The sequence below is a fragment of the Phoenix dactylifera genome, chromosome 7 (genome assembly GCF_051530095.1).
Source record: "Phoenix dactylifera cultivar Ajwa chromosome 7, Ajwa_hap1_PhDact_Kaust_v1.1, whole genome shotgun sequence".
Lineage (NCBI taxonomy): Eukaryota > Viridiplantae > Streptophyta > Magnoliopsida > Arecales > Arecaceae > Phoenix > Phoenix dactylifera.
In genome coordinates, this window is record NC_143196.1 from 32328655 (window position 1) to 32347292 (window position 18638).

At 38.7% G+C, this 18638-nt stretch overlaps 2 protein-coding genes across 3 annotated transcripts; one reads left to right on the forward strand and one right to left on the reverse strand.

Annotated features, from left to right (window-relative positions):
- The first annotated feature begins 39 nt into the window (after positions 1-39).
- LOC103712896 (transferases, transferring hexosyl groups) lies at positions 40-6983 on the forward strand. 2 transcript variants are annotated; one of them, XM_089924474.1, is made up of 9 exons: positions 40-407; positions 507-612; positions 1517-1609; positions 1712-1907; positions 2488-2666; positions 5099-5343; positions 5583-5767; positions 5861-6441; positions 6625-6983. In XM_089924474.1, exons 1-8 carry the CDS (start codon positions 77-79, stop codon positions 5963-5965), a joined length of 1440 nt encoding a protein of 479 aa, XP_089780600.1. In that variant the 5' UTR covers positions 40-76; the 3' UTR covers positions 5966-6441; positions 6625-6983. The 2 variants fall into 2 exon arrangements, with proteins under 2 accessions (XP_089780600.1, XP_089780599.1); XM_089924473.1 differs by having other exon boundaries at positions 41-407; positions 6187-6441.
- Positions 6984-14451: 7468 nt separating this feature from the next.
- On the reverse strand, positions 14452-16305 carry LOC103713675 (zinc finger protein GIS). Its single transcript, XM_008800690.6, has one exon. It carries the CDS (start codon positions 15316-15318, stop codon positions 14503-14505), a length of 816 nt encoding a protein of 271 aa, XP_008798912.1. The 5' UTR covers positions 15319-16305; the 3' UTR covers positions 14452-14502.
- Positions 16306-18638: the final 2333 nt, after the last annotated feature.

An 18638-nucleotide genomic window follows, 5' to 3' on the forward strand; every position in this document is an offset into this window, starting at 1 on the left:
AACCGTCAACGGGCAGGAACCTAAGCCTTCCATTCCCATCCCTCCCCCCGCTCTCTTTCTCTCTCTGCGAACTGAGATGGCGAAGGCCGAGGGATTCGAGGGTTTGGTCCTCCGCCGCGCCCTCCTCTCGAGGCTACTCATCCTAACCCTCATACTTCTCTGGCGTCTCCTTTTCCGCCCGTACGACACCTCCGCCTCCCTGAACCCTAGTTGTCTCTCCGCCGCAGGCGGCCGGTCGCTGTCGGCCGGACCCATTCTATGGCCACGGATCGGGGCGGCCATCGAGGCTAGCGTTGTCTGGGACGGCGTCTACTTCGTCCGCATCGCCGAGTGCGGGTACGAGTACGAGCAGACCTACGCCTTCTTCCCTCTCCTACCCCTCTGCATCTCCCTCCTCTCCCGATCCGGTGAGCTTCAAATTCTTTCTTTTGATCCGCGAGGGGTAGATTTGGTTAGGGGTTCTTGAATTCTTTGTTTTTTTTTTTGTTTTGGTTTCTTGCGTGCAGTTTTTGCTCCGTTGGAACCGATGATTGGGTCCCGGGCAGTCTTGGCTTTGTCGGGGTATGTGCTGAATAATGTCGCATTTTTGTTCGCTGCGGTTTATTTCTACAGGTAAACCTGGGATTCTGACTTTCTATTTATGAAAAAATTCAAACTTTTTTCCCCTTTTGCTTTCTCGAGTAAAAAGAATTGGATTATATTGTGGCACATCATTTGAATTGTAGAGAGACCTCATGTAGTTGTTAGACTCTGAAGGATATTTATGTGTGCGAACTGCTTGTGATTGGAGGTGAAGACCCATGAAGGAAAGAAATGAGAAGTTTGATAAGAAACCAAAACAAACTTTAAAATTGTGAAAAATGTGATTTGTTTAGAAAAAAAAATACCAGGCCTTTTTTGAAGGCATCAGCCGATCTTTTTTTTTTTTATATTATGCTGGGTGAGAACAGTGTGAGGAGGCTATCAGGTTGGACAGGTTGAGATTATTGAATTAGTGTGGTGTAGGGCAGACAGTATGAGGGAAGGATTTTTTTCCTTTTTTCTGCTCATCATTAGAGCGCCCCCCATGCCCCAAAATATTTAGAGCACAGTAATGCTGCATTTGACTAGAATTTTGTTTACACATATGGTTGTCCATTTCTTATTAGCTACATATATCAAGACCTTTGAGTGATCATCTTATAAACAAACCTCGTCACCCTTGGAGTTAACCACTGAGCATAATATCAAGAAATAGAGGTTTTGAGTCCTGCTTCTTTTTGCTGCCATCAGTAATAGTAGAAAATATTCTATATTTAGGTGATTATAAGCACATGTGGGTTCTAATAGAAACCTGGGATGATAACATAAATTCGTGTCAGAATGGTATGCACCACATAAGCGTTATACTTCTACTATGTTGCTTAAGTTCTATCTTTCTGTGGTATTCAATCTTTTTTCTTATCTGTTATTTTGAATTTGACTTTTAATTACTGTATAAATATTGTCAATTAATCTCTTATTTTGGTTGTAGCAGACTGTCGGTTTTGATTTTAAAGGACCCAGCAGCTGCTTTTCGGGCATCTATTTTGTTTTGCTTCAATCCAGCTTCAGTGTTCTACTCATCAATGTAATCCTGTTAGTCTTGCCCTTCTTTTTGTAGTGAATGAACATATTTCTTCTTCTCCTTTTCTTGTTTCAATTTGATTAATACTCTAGATGTCATTGACAGATACACAGAGAGTCTATATGCGCTATTTTCACTTGGAGGACTATACTACTTATTTTCTGGTGCAACTACCGTAGCCATGCTTCTGCTTGCTCTATCTGGTTCAGCTAGGTCCAACGGAGTGCTTAATGCTGGTTATTTCTGTTTTCAGGCAATGCAACATGCTTATGATGCCATCATCCAAAAGAAAAGGCCCATAGTAGGTTTTCATTAATTTTGATTTTGTTGCATCGTTTCTTCTTTCTTATGATGTACTGCGATAGCAGCTAATATAATTTTTGAAATATGGGATATGAAACCTTGAATTCCTGGAGTCAATACTGCATTCTACCAATGAAATTATCTATTTTTGAATGCAAACCACAAGAATTAGGAGAAAATTATATATTTAATATTAAATAATTTCCCAAACTGATTGTATCTATTCAACATAGTAGTTAAATAACCTTTGAAATATTGGATAAGAAACCTTGAATTCCTGGAGTCAATATTGCATTCTACCAATTAAATTGTCTCTTTCTGAACGCAAACCATAGAATTAGGAGAAAATTATATATTTAGTATTAAATAATTTCTCAAACTGACTGTATCTATTTTCTGCAGTAGCTAATATAACCTTTGAAATACTGGATACAAAACCTTGATTGCCTGGAATTAATACTACATTGTACCAATTAAATTGTCTATCTTTTGTTCTAGCAAACTGCAAGATCTAGGGGAAAATTATATATTTAGTATTACATAACTTCCCAAACTAATTGTATCTATTTTCCTTGAAGTTGGCAGGGCATGCTGTTATTGGTGGTGTTGCATGCTCTATTTGTATATTTGTGCCATTTCTTGCTTTCCAAGCATATGGATATTCCAACATCTGTCTAGGTGGCTTTTCTTATGAGTTGAGGCCTTGGTGTCAGGCAAGAATCCCAAATTTGTATGGTTTTCTCCAAAGTCACTATTGGTACTAATTTATCTCCTCTAGCCATTTGCCATTTTTCTTCGGCTTACTAATATGACCAATTCTTTTTGTTCAATTCCTTTTGTTTTATTTGTTGCTTCTAAATGATTTAACATGTATAAAATTGTTCATTTTACTTTTAGATTTGCGAAAGGTTCATGCGGTGCATGGATATTTGTGCTGCATGTAGAATGTAGCAAGTGTGTAGGAACACATGGTGATAAATACATATAAACGACTAGGCTCTCGATAATTATACTTGTAGATAATGAGAAAAGAGTTTAGAGCAAAGTTTGTTGGACTAGTAGCGGGGTTAGTATTGCCTAGCGATTGGGTTGGCGAGGTCCATATGGTATGGGTCCATACCATACTATGCTGGGGCATATTGAAACAGCGAGAGGGAGAAGAGGGAGAGGGAGGGGAGAAAGGGAGTTGTACCTATTCAGCCAAGCCGGAGTTGGAGTCACTATCGGGGGCAATTAGCCATCATCGGTGGTCTTTGCATTGCATATGGTGGAACTTCAAAGCTCCTTTCATGGTGGAAGAGGAAGAGATCGATCAAGAGAGAGAGAGAGATCAAGCAAAGATCGGGATTGTGGAGGGGAAGAGAGGGGCTTTATTAAGGGCCAAACTATTCAGTTCAGGATGGTTTGACTAACCTTGGTTCAGATTACCTAGAGTTTTGTTTAGGTTATACATTTCATGTGAAGTAGGTAAGACAAATTCACTATTTTTGCCAAGCCTTTTTGATTATTTCTGTCAATTAGGTAATGTTATGGATTGTTGACAACCCCCTTTCATGCATCGAACCAAGAAGCATGACTCCTCTACAACTTGTTTTTTATTGGCTAAGCTACAACTATAACCAACAATTCTTATCATTCACATTGGTATGAAGCTTGTTCCATCATTATTCCATTCTTACAAATCCAAGCCCATATTGTCTATGACTGCCAATTTTTCTCATATTATTTTTAGCCGCTTCCCCTTAGCTCTTCTTTGGCACATCCTGCTCTCCAACTTGTCTACCAAAGTATACTTTCGCTCCATAATGGGAATATTTTTAGTTTCTTCTATTTGAGAAACCACTATTTATTTTCATAATCTCTTGCAGCCAGTTATTATCTTTATGAATCCTATTTTCACTACAATATGTTCACTAAAACATTCTCAATCTATGTAAAGCATGTGCAACTTTCAATTCATGCAATATGCTAGGTTTTTCTACCATCTGATATCATATCCCATAGAGTCTAGCCCTACATGTGATTTACACGACTCGTCAACAATGCAAAAGTGCTTTCCACTTCATCTATTTCTTCCAAATTCATTTGAAAGTATCCTCATTTGTCTTTCTATTTTCTGATAGAATAAAATCAGGTATAAGTATCATCATTAATGTACCTAGTATTCTTCAATGCCAACACCTACTTTTGTAGCGACCTAGGACCTCACCCAAAAAGGGTAGCCAAGAAGGTGTAATTTGGGTCCTTGACCTTGTATAAAAGTATCCGAAAATTTCATTGCACATAGCTGATGTGGGGCTAAACACAGTGGCACGGGTCATCACATACTCCCCATTAAGCCCAAGCGTCTTTGTCATGCCGAAGGTCCAATCTCAAATGCAATCATATACTATTAATTGGTTGGTAGTTAGCTCCAAAAGATCCCATGCTGCAGCCTCCCCTAGTCTACATGGGCCATAAACCAAGTCTACTCTGATATGATTTATAACAAACCAGGAACCTACTTAGAAAGGCTAGTAAAAAGTTATTATTTGGCTTCCTTGTCCTTGTGTAAGTATCTATAATCTGCCCAGTGCATAATTGATGTTGGACTAAATACATGCCCACATGAGTCCTTACACATTCCTCTCATTTAAGCCCTCGCATCCTCACTAGGTTAAGGATCTACCCAATCAAATCCAATACATACACTACGATCTGCTTGTGGTCAGTCATAAAAAGCCTCCTGCTATAGGGTCCCCTAGTCTGCATGGTTTGTAGGATGCGGTGGCTCTGATACCATTTGTAAGGATGCGGGGCCTCACTCAACAAAGCTCGCTAGAAGATAAATGGGGGAGTACATGAGGACCTGTCGTGGTGTGTGCAAGCATATGTTTAATCCCATATTGGTTGTGCATTGGAAAGATCTTGGATACTTATTATAGGGCCAAAGGAACTCCGGTAATATTTTCTTGATTAGTCTTTTTAGGTGAGATCCTGGGCCCTTACAACTTCACCTTCAGTTTTTTTAACTAAATTGAGATTCTTGATGATTTTAATTTCTTTAAAAAATAGATAACTTTTCTTTCAAAGCATTTGTTCATGCTAGTTTAGTTCTACATGTTTTGTATAATCATTTGTTTCTTTTTGTTCCATGTTATATAGTTTCATCTTATCTGATTTTACATGGTTCTTTCTTCTTTGAATCAGGGGTGTTGGTTTCTTGCGATATTTTCAAGTGAAACAATTGCCAAACTTTCTTCTTGCATCTCCAATATTATCTCTAGCAATTTGCTCAATTATTCATTATGCAAGCGTGCTGCTTCAAGTTTTTCGATCATTAGATGCACATGATCACAACAGTTTTGCTGCTTTGCTGAGTTTGCTTGGAACAAATGAAATTTCAGATGCTGTTGGTGTTTCAAAGAACAATTTATCTTCTAAAACTTTCCAAGGTACTTCTTCCTCAGCCTTTTCAAATTTTGCACGGTATTCTTATTGAGGATATTCATTGATTACCTTCACAATGCTCTTTTTTGGGATATTGAGCAGTATTATGGTGTCCATTCGTTCTAGTCCTTACCTTGATGTGTCATTACACTCTGATTTAGCAGTATTAGTTGTCAGTGTTTTATGCTTTTCTTTTGTTTTTTGGTGAATCAGTGTTTTTATGCTTTGACCATATTTGGAACAGAACATACGGTTAGACGTAGGAAACAAGAGAGAAAGAACAAAAGTACCGAGTCTTTCCAACATCTCATGGCGACTGACCATGCTCTGCTTCAATCAACGCAAGGATACCCTTCCGTCTTAGTTTTTCCTTTCATTTTACATCTGGCATTCTTGACATTCACAGCTCTCTTCGTGATGCACGTGCAGGTGAGGCTTCTTCTTTTCCCCACCCTTCCTCCGTCTGACTTTGAAGTTAATTCCTAGAATATCAACTTTTGAATATGCCTTGCATTTGTACAGGTCAATCTATGGTTGCTTATTCTGCTTCATATGATAATTGGGGAAAGAAATCTAGCCAGACTGGTTCAGATTGATTTGTTGTCCGCTTTAGAATCCCATGCATAAAAGCTTTAACTTTGCAGATTATACATTGCGTCATTTGTTCTTATTTTTCTACTACTTCAGAAACTAGCTAGCATGATTTTCATTTACCTTCTTGGTTGCTAATAGCAGCACGCTGTTTTTGTAATTTAGAGAAGGGAAGTAGCTACTGAAATTCTTGTGATCATTGTTGTTCGCCTTGCTTATGTTAAGTCCCAATTTGACTGATGACTATTCTCTCTCAGGTCTCAACCCGCTTCTTATCTGCCAGCCCTCCGATTTATTGGTTTGCTTCCTGTATGCTGGTCTCTCCCAGGAGCACATCTAGAAGATGGGGTTACTTCATCTGGGTTTACTTTATCACCTTCGTTCTTCTTGGCAGTCTGCTCTTCTCCAACTTCTACCCGTTCACATGAAAAGCAGGATCAGTTGTTCTCCTACGATTATTCTTTTCTTCCCTTCTCTTTTTTTGTCTGTATATTTACTGAGGAAAAAAAAAGGTAATTTTGGAAGATATTTAATCCATCTACTCAACTCAGTTCAGTTGTCCCTTTTTTTTTAAAAAAAAAAATTATTTCCTTTTTACGGACCAGAGGTATCTGATTGTAACTTTGTACGTAAATTATCTACTAGTGAAGATAATTCAGCTTGGTATCTGACTTTCTCTGCTCTGTATTTTCTAGGATATGTTCTGCTTTGGAAAAAAATTGGAGCCATGAGCTCGTTTTGGAACTCCGGTTATGAACTGTTCGGTACTGCTGCGTGACCCACAGTTTTGGACCTTGCCAGATATATAGTCAATAGCATCTCATGTTGGAATAGAAGCAGCCTGCTACTTTTATAAGGAAAAGTTTTTAGAGCATCGAACCACAGGAACATCAAATGGTGAGCTTGAATGAACAATTTATGAGCTGTGAGTTCAAGGGAGATTTTGAGAATCCTTTGTTAGCAACTCGAAACGGTGATGTGACTGAGACTATTATGAGGCTAACGCCTCTGAAGAACTTATATATTTAATGCTTGATGGTCTGTTTGGTTGTCATGATACTGTGTCAATGTAAAAGCTGCTGCTATCCATGTGGTCTGAAGTTTTTCTAGTTCCCTGTTGCAGAGGTACAGGTAATGAGTGGAAATGCGAGGCCTAAGAATCTACAATAAAATGCCTCATAGATCTTATTAGGAAGCTAATTTTGCTCGTTGATTACCCATATAAGTAGGGTTGATACTGTGGAAACTAATTTTGCTTGTTGACTGCAAGCTACGCTAGAAATAAATTTTTTACTTACCTAATTTGTTGAATTTTTTTTGGTATAACGGCGGTTCACACATGATGGATATGAAGGCGGTTAATAAAATTAAAAAAAATAGTACAAAGAATAAGACATAAATACATAGTTTTTTCAGATAAAATTTCACTCCGAAGAAAGTAATTCAATATTTGTTTTTTTACGCTTCCAACTAGGCTTTAGAAACAGTAAGAAGAAAACACTTCAAATAACAACTAACACTTAGCGACAAAATAAATAGGTGTACATGTACATCAGCAAGTAATTAAGTAAACGCGTGTGGAAAATGTAGCGCGACTCAGAGTGTCGGATATGGTCCGTTTATTCTAGTATGAACGGTTGAGATTGCTTTGCAAGTGACCGGTTAGTTCATGGTGGCAAGTATCGTAATTCATGGAGAGTTGAATGGTGACAAGACAACAGTCTGTCGAAAGGTATCAAGTTGTTTTAAGATATCACCCACGCAGCATGTGGTTCGGTTCCTTAATTGCCAGACCAGGAGCCGTGAACAAGAATAAATAATAAATGCCTACCATACCCTCATTATAAGATATGACCTTGATCTCCTTTTGCTGCATTTTCTTGCCTTGGTACGAGTGGTGAAATTTTTTTATCATGATTAGCAATCAGATGAACTAAAATATCGTACCTGTTGGAATAATTGCATCTAAAAGCTAACTATTTTGCTTTAAATAGTAAAATAGATTAAAAATTTATTATCTGCTAAATTTTGAAAATCGATTGGCTGAAAGCTAGTCTAGATTGAATCAATGTGAAAATATTGCCATGAGGATATGGTTTGCTCCCTATATACGGATCTGCAGCGATTTTATCGGCTCAGTCCGATCCTTCTCTAATAACCACGGTCGAAGAAAAGCAGAGTTTCTAAAAGTAGAAGCAGCATGTGCAATGCGCTCTTATCCTGCTAGGCACACACACAGCACGGCTGGCCAAGCGTGCACATGTATGGTCACCACCTACTTCCCTCAAAGGCTCAAAGCCGACTTGAGTTTCTTGGAAAAGGATTTTAATTTAAGTAAGAAGACTTGCTTCCACTTATCCGATACGATACTGAAAAAAAAAAGTTCTACGATCTTTGAAACAATTAAGAGATAGGGGATAATATTGGTTTTTTTTAAAGAATTAGATCTTAAGGATTGCACAACTTACTCATAATTAATCAAGTAGGTATTTTATAATGACACCCCCCAATTGAGTAGGACCTGAACCCAATTTAATTATAGTGTAGACTTATTATTAAAGTTAATTTAACAACAACATGTGCTAATCCAATTTAGAAATCATTCCAGTTGAGAATCTTGCAGTTATGATTGGGTTCAAGTGGTTGAGATCATTATCAAGTCTTATTGGTTTTGCACTGGGCAGCAACGTTGTGTTCTGTGTCCAGGGCAGCAAAAGTTTGAGATACCCAAAGTTATAATCCAAACCCAAGGCCTTCTCTCTCAAACATCAGTCTAATCGCAAGGCCAGAATACCACCATAATTCTCTTATAATGAACTCTAGCTAAAACCATTATTGGTCCCACCAATTTTTTCTCAAAAGCAGGAAGAAACATTATCAACTATTTTAGTGGTTTTACTTGTGTTCAAATGTGCCTATTTTTTTCTTAAGCAAGATTATTATGAATTGGTCTTAACTATTTAACCATCCATATTTAATTTATAATGAAAAATAATAGTCAATGAGAATCAGACCACATCATTTATTTAATTTTTTATTCATTGAATAAAAATATCTATTCCAACTACAATAAAAATTTAACTTAAAAGTAGCTAATAAATAGAGAACATATCTTGGTACAATGGTATCGTTGTTTCGTTACGACTTGAATGTTACGACTTTCAAATACCGAGACAATCTTTCCACTTACGGTAAGGTTGTATATATCTGATCCTCTTCAGATTTTATAGTGGTAGGCGTTGTTTCTGTCCACTTGGATGACCGTTAATATGATAATAAATAATAATTGTTATTACAAAATAGTTATAAAAGACTTTTTTTTTATTTATATTTTACTTATTAACACATTCCCTCCCAAACCGTTATGATGGCCGTTATTTGAGCCAGACTTGACTTGCTCCAAAGTACCCCCGTCTCATGAATGCACAGGATTTCTTTTCCCGTGGCTGAGAGTTAACGCTGAACAGTGACACACGTCGTTCCTCACCGTACGCGTGGCCAGCTTTAATCATGTACCGTTCGTACGTCAGCCCCCGTGATGCCCGGCCTGCCTACGAACTTCACAGCATCAAATCATGAATGGACACGTAGCGTTCGTGTCTTAGCCCACGTAGAGTTGGTACCGAGCTTAAACAGTGAAAAAATAGCCTATTATCCGTTACTATCGTTCAGTCCATTGGTCTTTGGAAATGAGACGATGCCTCTTGTAATGGCTTTCATTTATTTGATAATGGTAAGTTTATTAAGTTTATTTCTTACTCAACTTGTATTTGTATTCATTTTCTTTACTAAAGAATAACGATACTGGTTTCAAGATTTAAATGATACATGTATTTGAATGGGATGACAAAATGCTAATATATAGATGAATATGGAAATCTTCTATAAGTATTAATTCAAAGCTTACTTAAACCATCATGTGCGACGTCTAATTAATCTCTAGGTTTGTGAGGAAGGAGAGAGAGAGGAGGGTGAGTAATGAGAAATAGAGATCATTTCCCTGACTCTTTTGCTTGGCCAAGCATCATGTTGTCTCCTAGCAAGCCTAATCCCTAATTTGAACCAGTTTAGGAGATGGTGATGTCACTTTAATTCCAAGATGTATACGATTTATCTAAAGGAATGAAGCATTTGATAAATAGATGTGAAATAATTAATTTGATTAAAATAAATTTGATAAAGATAATTCTAGTTTATTAAATTATTTTTTCCCCTTTGTCTTGGAGTATTAGAGGGGATTATTAATTAAAAGAAAAAAAGTGTGAATATGAGAGGGAAGGGAGATGCAAGTCCATGTTGCTGACAAGTGTTTCGAGGCTGGAGTTGAAAAATAAGAGGTGGAGATGAATGAGCAAACTTATGAGTCCAAACTTAAGATTTTGTATTATGCATATAGAAGACAATTAATTTAAACTTTAAAAGCTATACATTTGTCATGGGCACGAATCTATTATATATGAGTTTCAATTGTTTTAACTAAAAATAATTATGTTAAAAGTTAAGGTAATTTGAAAAACTTATCTTAGAAATGAAAAATCTAATCTTTCTGTTGCTTCTTTCGAAAAAAATATGTACCGCTAAATAGAAGGCATAGAAATATTCCATATTCTATCATTTTGAGATGAATTGGGGCTTGTTCAGTGACCTTATCTAGGAACTAGAAGCTTTGGGTTTAAGACCTATGTGGTGGATATGCAGAATTAAGACCTCAATGATCATAGTGCAAGTCGGTCTCGTTCTTCCTCTTGAAATATAACTAAATAAATCTAACAAATAAACAGTGATGTTATATAGGTTTTGTTGCCGACAAAAATCGAGGTCTACACAACATTTATCGATACTTGGACTCATGAATCCAATTGACTAATTTGATATTTTGTCTATACTATATTAAAAAGAACATCATTTGTCCCAAGATTAAATATTGTTTGATATAGAATATTTTATTACATAATAATTATTTTCAGAAAAAAATATGTATGCAACTAATCTTTGTCCCATGTCCAAATCCATGTTTGATAGATCTCTTTAACATTCCCTAATTCTTTTATCTCTATCCTATATTCCTAAATAACCTCTCCTTTCTCTCTTCAACAACCTGTACGTCCAACCTTCCCTTTCCAATTTTCTTTCAAAAGTTTGGCATTTATATTTTTATTATTCTTTATTCTCTAAATTTATATAAATGATCATGACAAATCTTTACTAAAAAAAATATAATATAATACAAACATATTAAAAATACTTAAATAAATTTACTTTACAATGGATGCAGCCTTGTACTATAGTATATAGAAATAGGTCTAGGATGGAGGCCAAAAGACATCAACAATACTCCATGTCATTTATGTCCTGAACAATAACTATCATATTGGTTAAAAACTCTGAACCTTCCATTTCGGCATCATGGCATTCTAATTACATTAATTTTTTTGTCCACTTATAACCTTAAATATTTTTTGCCAATAAAAAGTGTTTTCTTTTGTAGTTTTACGTATTCATTATATTCTATATAACATTTCTTGCAAGAATCGAGCTTCCCTCTGCTTCCAGATGAATGGCATCGAGGACCAAATAATCGACCCACAACCAAACCTGTACCGGAACGTGGATGCAGTATATCTTCGTGTCAAAGATGTCAAGTCACGAGACAGGTGTAATTGAATTACACCACCATGTTGTCTAAGTTTCGTCATAAATGGGACAAAACTAGGGGCCGCAGCAATCAGCTCATCAAGTCAGAACCACTTTATAGATGGTGTATTGGCAATTAAATTCCAACTTGTTTTGGACAAATTCACAATTTGTTTGTGTCACAGAGAATTAGGTCTCTCTCTCTACACCATAAGCTACTATAGTCGAGCACCGATCTCCTATGGTACACATTTTGCACTGCAGAGAATGATATAGCTGCCACAATATCCAATTATAAAGATAGACAGATATTTATCAAAGGAGCGGGTGTTGCATACCATACACCATATGTTTTATGTGTCATACACCGTGCTCCATTTGATAGTCAAGTGCATCCATGATCGGATGATATGGTGGCTATCCATGCCTGTACCACTTTCTATGGTGCAAAATGTGCATCGTAGGGGATCCTGGATCCTCCGCTAAAGGATTCAGTAAGCCAAGTAGCTCATCTTTAAAGGTGACCCTGCAGAGACCGAAGATCCAACTTGAATTAGCTGGCCATATTTGATTAGGCTGCCAGAGAGGAGCCAGGTTCGATTGGACTCTTTGTGGATTTTTGCGCCATTTTCCGATGTGGCATATCTCACAATATTCTTGAAAAAGACATTAACTGATATCAAGCATGTGTTGCTGATTTCCTTCATCCTAGTTAGCAATTATTGTGTTCCTTGACTACTCTCTGCTCCTAGCTATAGAGTCCAAGGCACTGCCTTGTACTCGATAGTCTTTTATTCAGTGCATTGCACATGAAAAATAGAGTTAAGCCTGCGAGATCTCCATCTCTTTTACAAGAGGACACTCTCTTTCAGCATTTTATTATGAGATATGCTTCTCAATCTTTCAATGGTGAGTATCCATTTGAGGATATAAGTAGGTTCTTATGGGATCAGATTGGCAGCTTGGTATTTGGCTGGACTCTGCGAGACATCTGACCCACCATGGCAGGTGAAAGGACTTACATTTTACTGCCACATGTTAAACAAGCTTAAAGCTTGTAGGGCTGCCCCTTTGTACCACTGTCTACTTTACACTACTTACATGAGGTAAAAGAACTCAGGTGAATCCACCCCATCGCACTTGTAGATTAACCTGAGTTCTTTTACCTCATGTAAGTGCTGTAAAGTAATGCAATTGCATTGCCTTTTGCCCCCCTTTGCAGATTAATTCTTTTATTTGACCATTATAAGGTTTTCCTAGGGGGGCAAAAAGCAATTAATGTAATTGCTTTAGAGTTTGTAATAAAGAAAGCTAGCAGGATAAATCAAGAAATATTCAACAAAATGCATTGTGATCGAATGTTGATGCCATTGGTCTCTTGGGTACAACTCCTCGTTTATTAATGTAATGCCACCACAATCTCTTCACAGGAATTTATGTGCTACTGTAGTGAAATAATCTCAAAATTGGGTAGGATACCATATGAACTAAATGTCAGAGATTTTATTGCTGAATTGAACAATGCTGTTTGTGTTATTTCATGACATAGCGAGCTCCTTGACCTCAATAAAAAATAATGGATAATTAGTTTCGATGAATAGTTTGTGTTTAAGAATCCTTTACTTAGTATATATATCTAGCTATAAGTTTATATACATACATTCATACATAGATACATATAGTTATTAATTCCCATCTGAATAAGTAATGCTGTTAATCATATTCTAAAGCTTCATCATCTAACCGCAACCGATCGTACACCAATTATTCTTGAATCTGGTGAACCGACCCTTCTAATCATTGTATAACCACCTCTTGTCCTTTGTTGTGCACATCTTAACCAATAGAGCCTGTGTGATGTGTCTCAATGGATTCTATGTCAGTTGTTACGCCATAAAACATCTTAAAAGATCAGTAGAATGCTAGCTCCTTAAAGGCATTTACATAGGTATTCACATAGAAAGTATGTCTGTGCATCAGTCTTGCAGATTTTTCATATTTAGGTCATCATTCGATATTCGAACAAACAATTAATGAGATTAATAGGTTGTGGAACCTTAGCTCTTGAATCACATATTTGCTACTATAATTTTCTGTGGAATTTGCAAGATCTCATCTTAAGTTAGCAATGCTATTAATGCTTGAAGCTCCTCAAACTCCCCACTCTTATCTCAATATAATGAAAAATTAGCAATAATTATGCAAAATGCCAACACATAGACTCAAAAAAAAAAAAGAAACCCAAATTTATGAAAATCAAGAATGGTAGCAATCTAGAATTCCCAATTTTACATTAAATGTCCTTTGTAAGTCAGTAAGACCAAAGAACAGTGGAACAGTTGAAACAGCTTTGAAGATATACGGTAGCAACAACAAAAACTTAGAACTATAGATATGGTTATGGTTGGATAGAATGCAACGTATGACTACAGAAATTAGATAAAAAAGTTCTTCAACAGTAAAAAAGAAAATATTCAAAATTATTATGCTTGTGGTGCAAGCAAAAATGTACGATGGGAATGTAGATTCTAACTGTGGTAACTGCCTGAAAATTTCCAAATTTGGCGTTCTTCTCAAAAACAAAAAAAAAAAAGAAAAAAGAAAAAGAAAAATCCAAGTCCAAAGATCAATGTCATTTAGAAGATCTAAATTAATATAAACAAAACATGGTGGATATATATGAATTATACATAAATTTAAACCTCACATCACCAAATATCAGTTCAATAATTTATGATTTAAAATTGTGGATAGAAGTTTTTCTTTCTGTTATTAATCTTTTTTTATTTTCAAAACCAAAGAATTTCCTAACAATTTTGACAAATAAGGGGCCATTAATTCCTTGAAATAATCAACAAAGAAGAGACAGTCGGCCAAGGATAGAGCAATTAAAAACAGCACACATTTTGATTAAAAATTCTGCATAATTCGCTATTTAATCACAGGTGCAGATCCAAACTCACATTCTCTTTGACGCCAGATTCATAGCTCTGTGGAGGTGTAGAAGAAGAGGTGGAAGGAAAAGAACCAATATTAGTACTCAAACCAACACTGCCTCCCCCACCTCCCATCACTCTGGGCTCTTCCCCTCCGAACAAGGGCAATGGCGTTGCTCGGTCCCGGTGGACTAGTCCGACGCCCGCGCCGCCATGCACCACCGTGGGAAGCCTCCAGAGGCCCGGCAGCGGGCTTCCGTTGATAGGCTGGCTCACCGATCCGAGCCCGCCGTAGAACCGGGTGCCGGCGCTGCTGCTAGTGGTGCTAGGGCTGTTCCATGAGGGATAGTGGTGGCTGGCAGGGGGGTCGAAGGCAAAGCGGGCGGCGGTCGGCACCGAGCCAAGGCGGTGGTAGTTGAGGAAGGCGTACATGTGGTGGCCCTCGGCGGTGGATGGGTGGTGGGCTGCCATGGCTGACTGGAATTGGGCTCTCTTGGCATGCTGCCGCTCGCGTTTGTGGGCATTCTGGTGCCCGCCGAGGGCTTGTGATGTCGGGAAGTGGCGGCAGCAGTAGTGGCACTCGAACTTGCGACCACTCTCGCCGCTGCTGCCATTGCCGTTGCTGCTGCTGTTGGGGTTGGCGGTGGCGTTGGGGTCTCTGGAGGGATCTTCTTCACTGTCAGGCTCATGGGGAACCTCGATGCCAAAGAGGCGGATGGCGGAGGCGGAGGAGGGCTTCTCGCGAGGCGCCGGGCGAATAAACGGGAGCTGCGAGAAGGAGTCGACGCTCATGAAGTCGCGGGTCTCTCGCTCGCTCATCTCTGTCACTGCCGATGCGACTACAGTGGCTTTGGGCTGCCTAGCCCAGCCTCACAATTCTAAAAGTAGGATAAAGATCGAGGAAGGGAAGGAAGACAAAGATTGGAAGAAAAAGAGGGGGGGGGGGGGGGGGGGGGGGAGGAGAGAAAAAATTAACCTTCTTCCTGTTCTTCGCTTCCTCCTTTCTCTCACTCGATATGTTTCAAGTTGATCAGACCCTTGGAGAAAACCTTTTGTTTCTAGGCATGAAGTAGGAGATGGAGGGAAAGAGGAGGAGCGCAGAAAAGAGAGTGGGGGGAAAAAGAGTCGACCTTCTCTCTTTTTCTCTCTTCTACTCCGCTCTCTTACTTGCCATGTTTTGGATGCGAACTCTATTGCTGTAAGTTTTTGTGAGCAGGCCTCGCAGAAGGAGATGGAGAGGAAGGGAAGGGGAATTCTGTTTCTTGTTTGATATGGCTTGGATATTGGGGATTAGGACCATTGATATTGGTTTTTGAAAAAGAAATATTATTTTTCTGGTTGTTCTGAAAGAGGTGGGGGCTATGGAGGGAGAGGAGGGTGGACAATTGGAGCTGACCCCATCGGTAAGAGCACTGACGATGGCTGCTGCTGCTGCTGCTGGTGAAGGAGGCTTTTGGCTTCTCAAATAACAACCAAGTACCAGTCCAACAACACCATCACCTCACCATCTCACCCTTCCTCTGTCCATCTCTTCTTTTTCTTCTCTTCTTTATATCTCTGGCTTTCATGCAAGTGTAACCATCAGTCAAGAGGAGGGTAAGTATGTGACCAGCTCTGTTGGTGGGTCTCTCTCTCTCTCTCTCTCTCTCTCTCTCTCTTATTTTGTGACACTCCATCTAGTACTGGTTGCTGTGGAGGCTCTTTATAGCTGTTGGCTTCTTTAAACCTGGAGCTGCAGAGATGGGTGTGGAAGTGGTCCTGAAGATGTGTTTGGTGATTAGAATGAGAGGAGCTGTACATGGGACTTTAGTTTTCTACCCTTTAATTTTTGTTTCATTACCTGATCACCTCAGTATGACATGTAACCTCCTTCCTTTTATCCTTCTCCGTTTTGTCTATATTCTCACCGAGCCCATACCTATTTCCATTTCAGAACTCAAAACATTTTTCTCAGGAGAAAGGAGACACTCAAACAAACATGCCTTGTCGTACTCATACGGTGTCATTTTATGCATTGACTCCATCAGAATTTGATCAACATCTTATATCTGATCCTCTATCTAACTCAAATCTTTGAAAAAAATCCAAATTTTAAATAAAATAATAGAATCACAATTTATCATTGAAAAAACTAATGAAACCGTTCTGACAAGTTTCAAGTTTCGGTCTAGTTTTTACCTATTTTACCATTTCTTCAGATCCTTACATCTCAAGACTGTGACATAATCAGTACATCGGCTTAACCTTGCAATCCAACCTTGTGTTAGTAATGGCTTCCAATGATCACACACATGACTTCGCTATCCACCGAATGAAGCTACATGGGATGGATTTGGATGCACAGTGATACAATAACTTTGTAGACCTCTCCAAGGTGCCCCCACAAGCCATATTTGCATGCCATGCAGAGATTCCTGATTTAGATGGAATTGGATGGTAGTTGATTGATCTGGACCACTAGGCAGGTGTTTCATGCAGCTCTCTTGGGTGGTTATGGATGTTTTATCTCTGAACCACACACTTGACATTTATATTTGTGCTAACCTAAAAGGACCTCCTTGTCATTTTCAGTAAAAGAAGAAGGGTGAAAGCCAGAAAAAAAAAACCAACACTTCTGTCCATCCCTCTCTTTCTAGTTTCTACCTCTCCATCCAAAAGTCTTGCCTTTTAACCTCTCATGAGCCAAGTAAAAAGCCTTGTTTGTGCAGTAAGGTTGGTGTAAGTCTGCAAGGTTTCTGTGTGCGAGGGTGCTCCCTCCCTTCCCTTTTAGGGTCTTCAGTATTTTTTACCCTTTCAGGTATTCAGGTATCTGTTGTTTTGCGTAGGCTTTGGCTGAAATAGTAATTTAATGATCAAGACATGCATGGGACCTCAAACTACAAAGCCCTGCAAACCACCCCCCAAAAGAAGTTTTTTTACTAGAATATATTTGTGTGTCCAAAAATTAGCCTCTCTCTCTCTCTCTCTCAATCTCTAGTTTTTTTCTCTGCAGAGTTGGTTGCTTTATTCATGCATACCTGACCCATTTTGCAATTATTCCCCCTCATAACTGTACACATCCTCCCTCATTATTCTCTCTCTTCTCCTCCCAAGGACCAGTCACTGTCCCCCTCCTCCAGCTTCCCCAATCTACCACCTTGGGCTTGTGATATGGACACAAGACTGTAAGGCTCAGCCCACTGCACCCACATTTGCTCCTTTAGGAGCCCTATTAATGAAAACTACTTCTATGTCTCTCCTACCCCACCACAAGAAAGCAAATGCCTAGCAACCCACATCCCACCCCAAACCCTAACAACAACAGCAGCAACAACAAAAACCTCCTCATGTTCATGCAGCCTCTCCCTTGACACCCCCTCTTTTATCAATTAAAGCCTCACTTTGGGTCCACCTTTGGGGCCCCTGCCCTTGTCTTGGGCGTCCATGGCTCAGTGCCCTTCCCCTCGCCATCTCGCCTTGCACTCTGTTGCAGCCGCATCCAAACCCCTTAGCCGGCCTGACATGGCTTGGGTTCGGCAGGGCACTGCTCGCTCGTTAATTTGGGTCGTCACCTCGTCCTTCTTCGCCCAAAGTCCTTTTCTTTTCTGGCGTGGGACCGGACATGTACTTGATTTGTCCCCCAGGCCAGACTGGCAGGATAAGGTTGGATACATGAAGCATGACACGTAAGCTGCTATTGTACACAATTGCTTTAAACACGTGAGCTTAATTAGTGCATAATTAATCCTACAAAAAAAAAAAACAACGTTGTAGCCTAGTAATTGCACCCATGTACTTTTGGCAGGAATATATGTGTTCTGGATTTTCCAAATTACTCGACATGGATAGGTCATCCATAATTCCCGGCCAACATGATTTGTGGTGCCCCCCATTTGTCATCAAAAAGAATTAATTGTTGTATTACACAATTTTTATTGTCATGCCATCAATGAACTTGAGATTGGATTTTGTATTATTTGCCTGATTATTCGCATCATTAATTAAAACAATCCATGAATTGCATAGTGAATTGTATTCAATCATATTGATGCAGTCCCCATGGTTCCTGCATTTTTTTAATAGATATATCATAGATTACGAATAAGAATACAGCTAAAAAAGTCGACCAAATAACCTCCTTTCTCCCATCCAAAGAGTAT

Excerpts from the sequence above, each read along its gene's own strand:
- LOC103712896 (XM_089924473.1), top strand. The coding sequence starts at position 77 with ATGGCGAAGGCCGAGGGATTCGAGGGTTTGGTCCTCCGCCGCGCCCTC. Across the intron at positions 408-506 it reads CTCCCTCCTCTCCCGATCCG|TTTTTGCTCCGTTGGAACCG; the intron begins GTGAGCTTCAAA and ends TCTTGCGTGCAG. Across the intron at positions 5,768-6,186 it reads TCTTCGTGATGCACGTGCAG|GTCTCAACCCGCTTCTTATC; the intron begins GTGAGGCTTCTT and ends ATTCTCTCTCAG.
- LOC103713675 (XM_008800690.6), bottom strand. The coding sequence starts at position 15,318 with ATGAGCGAGCGAGAGACCCGCGACTTCATGAGCGTCGACTCCTTCTCG.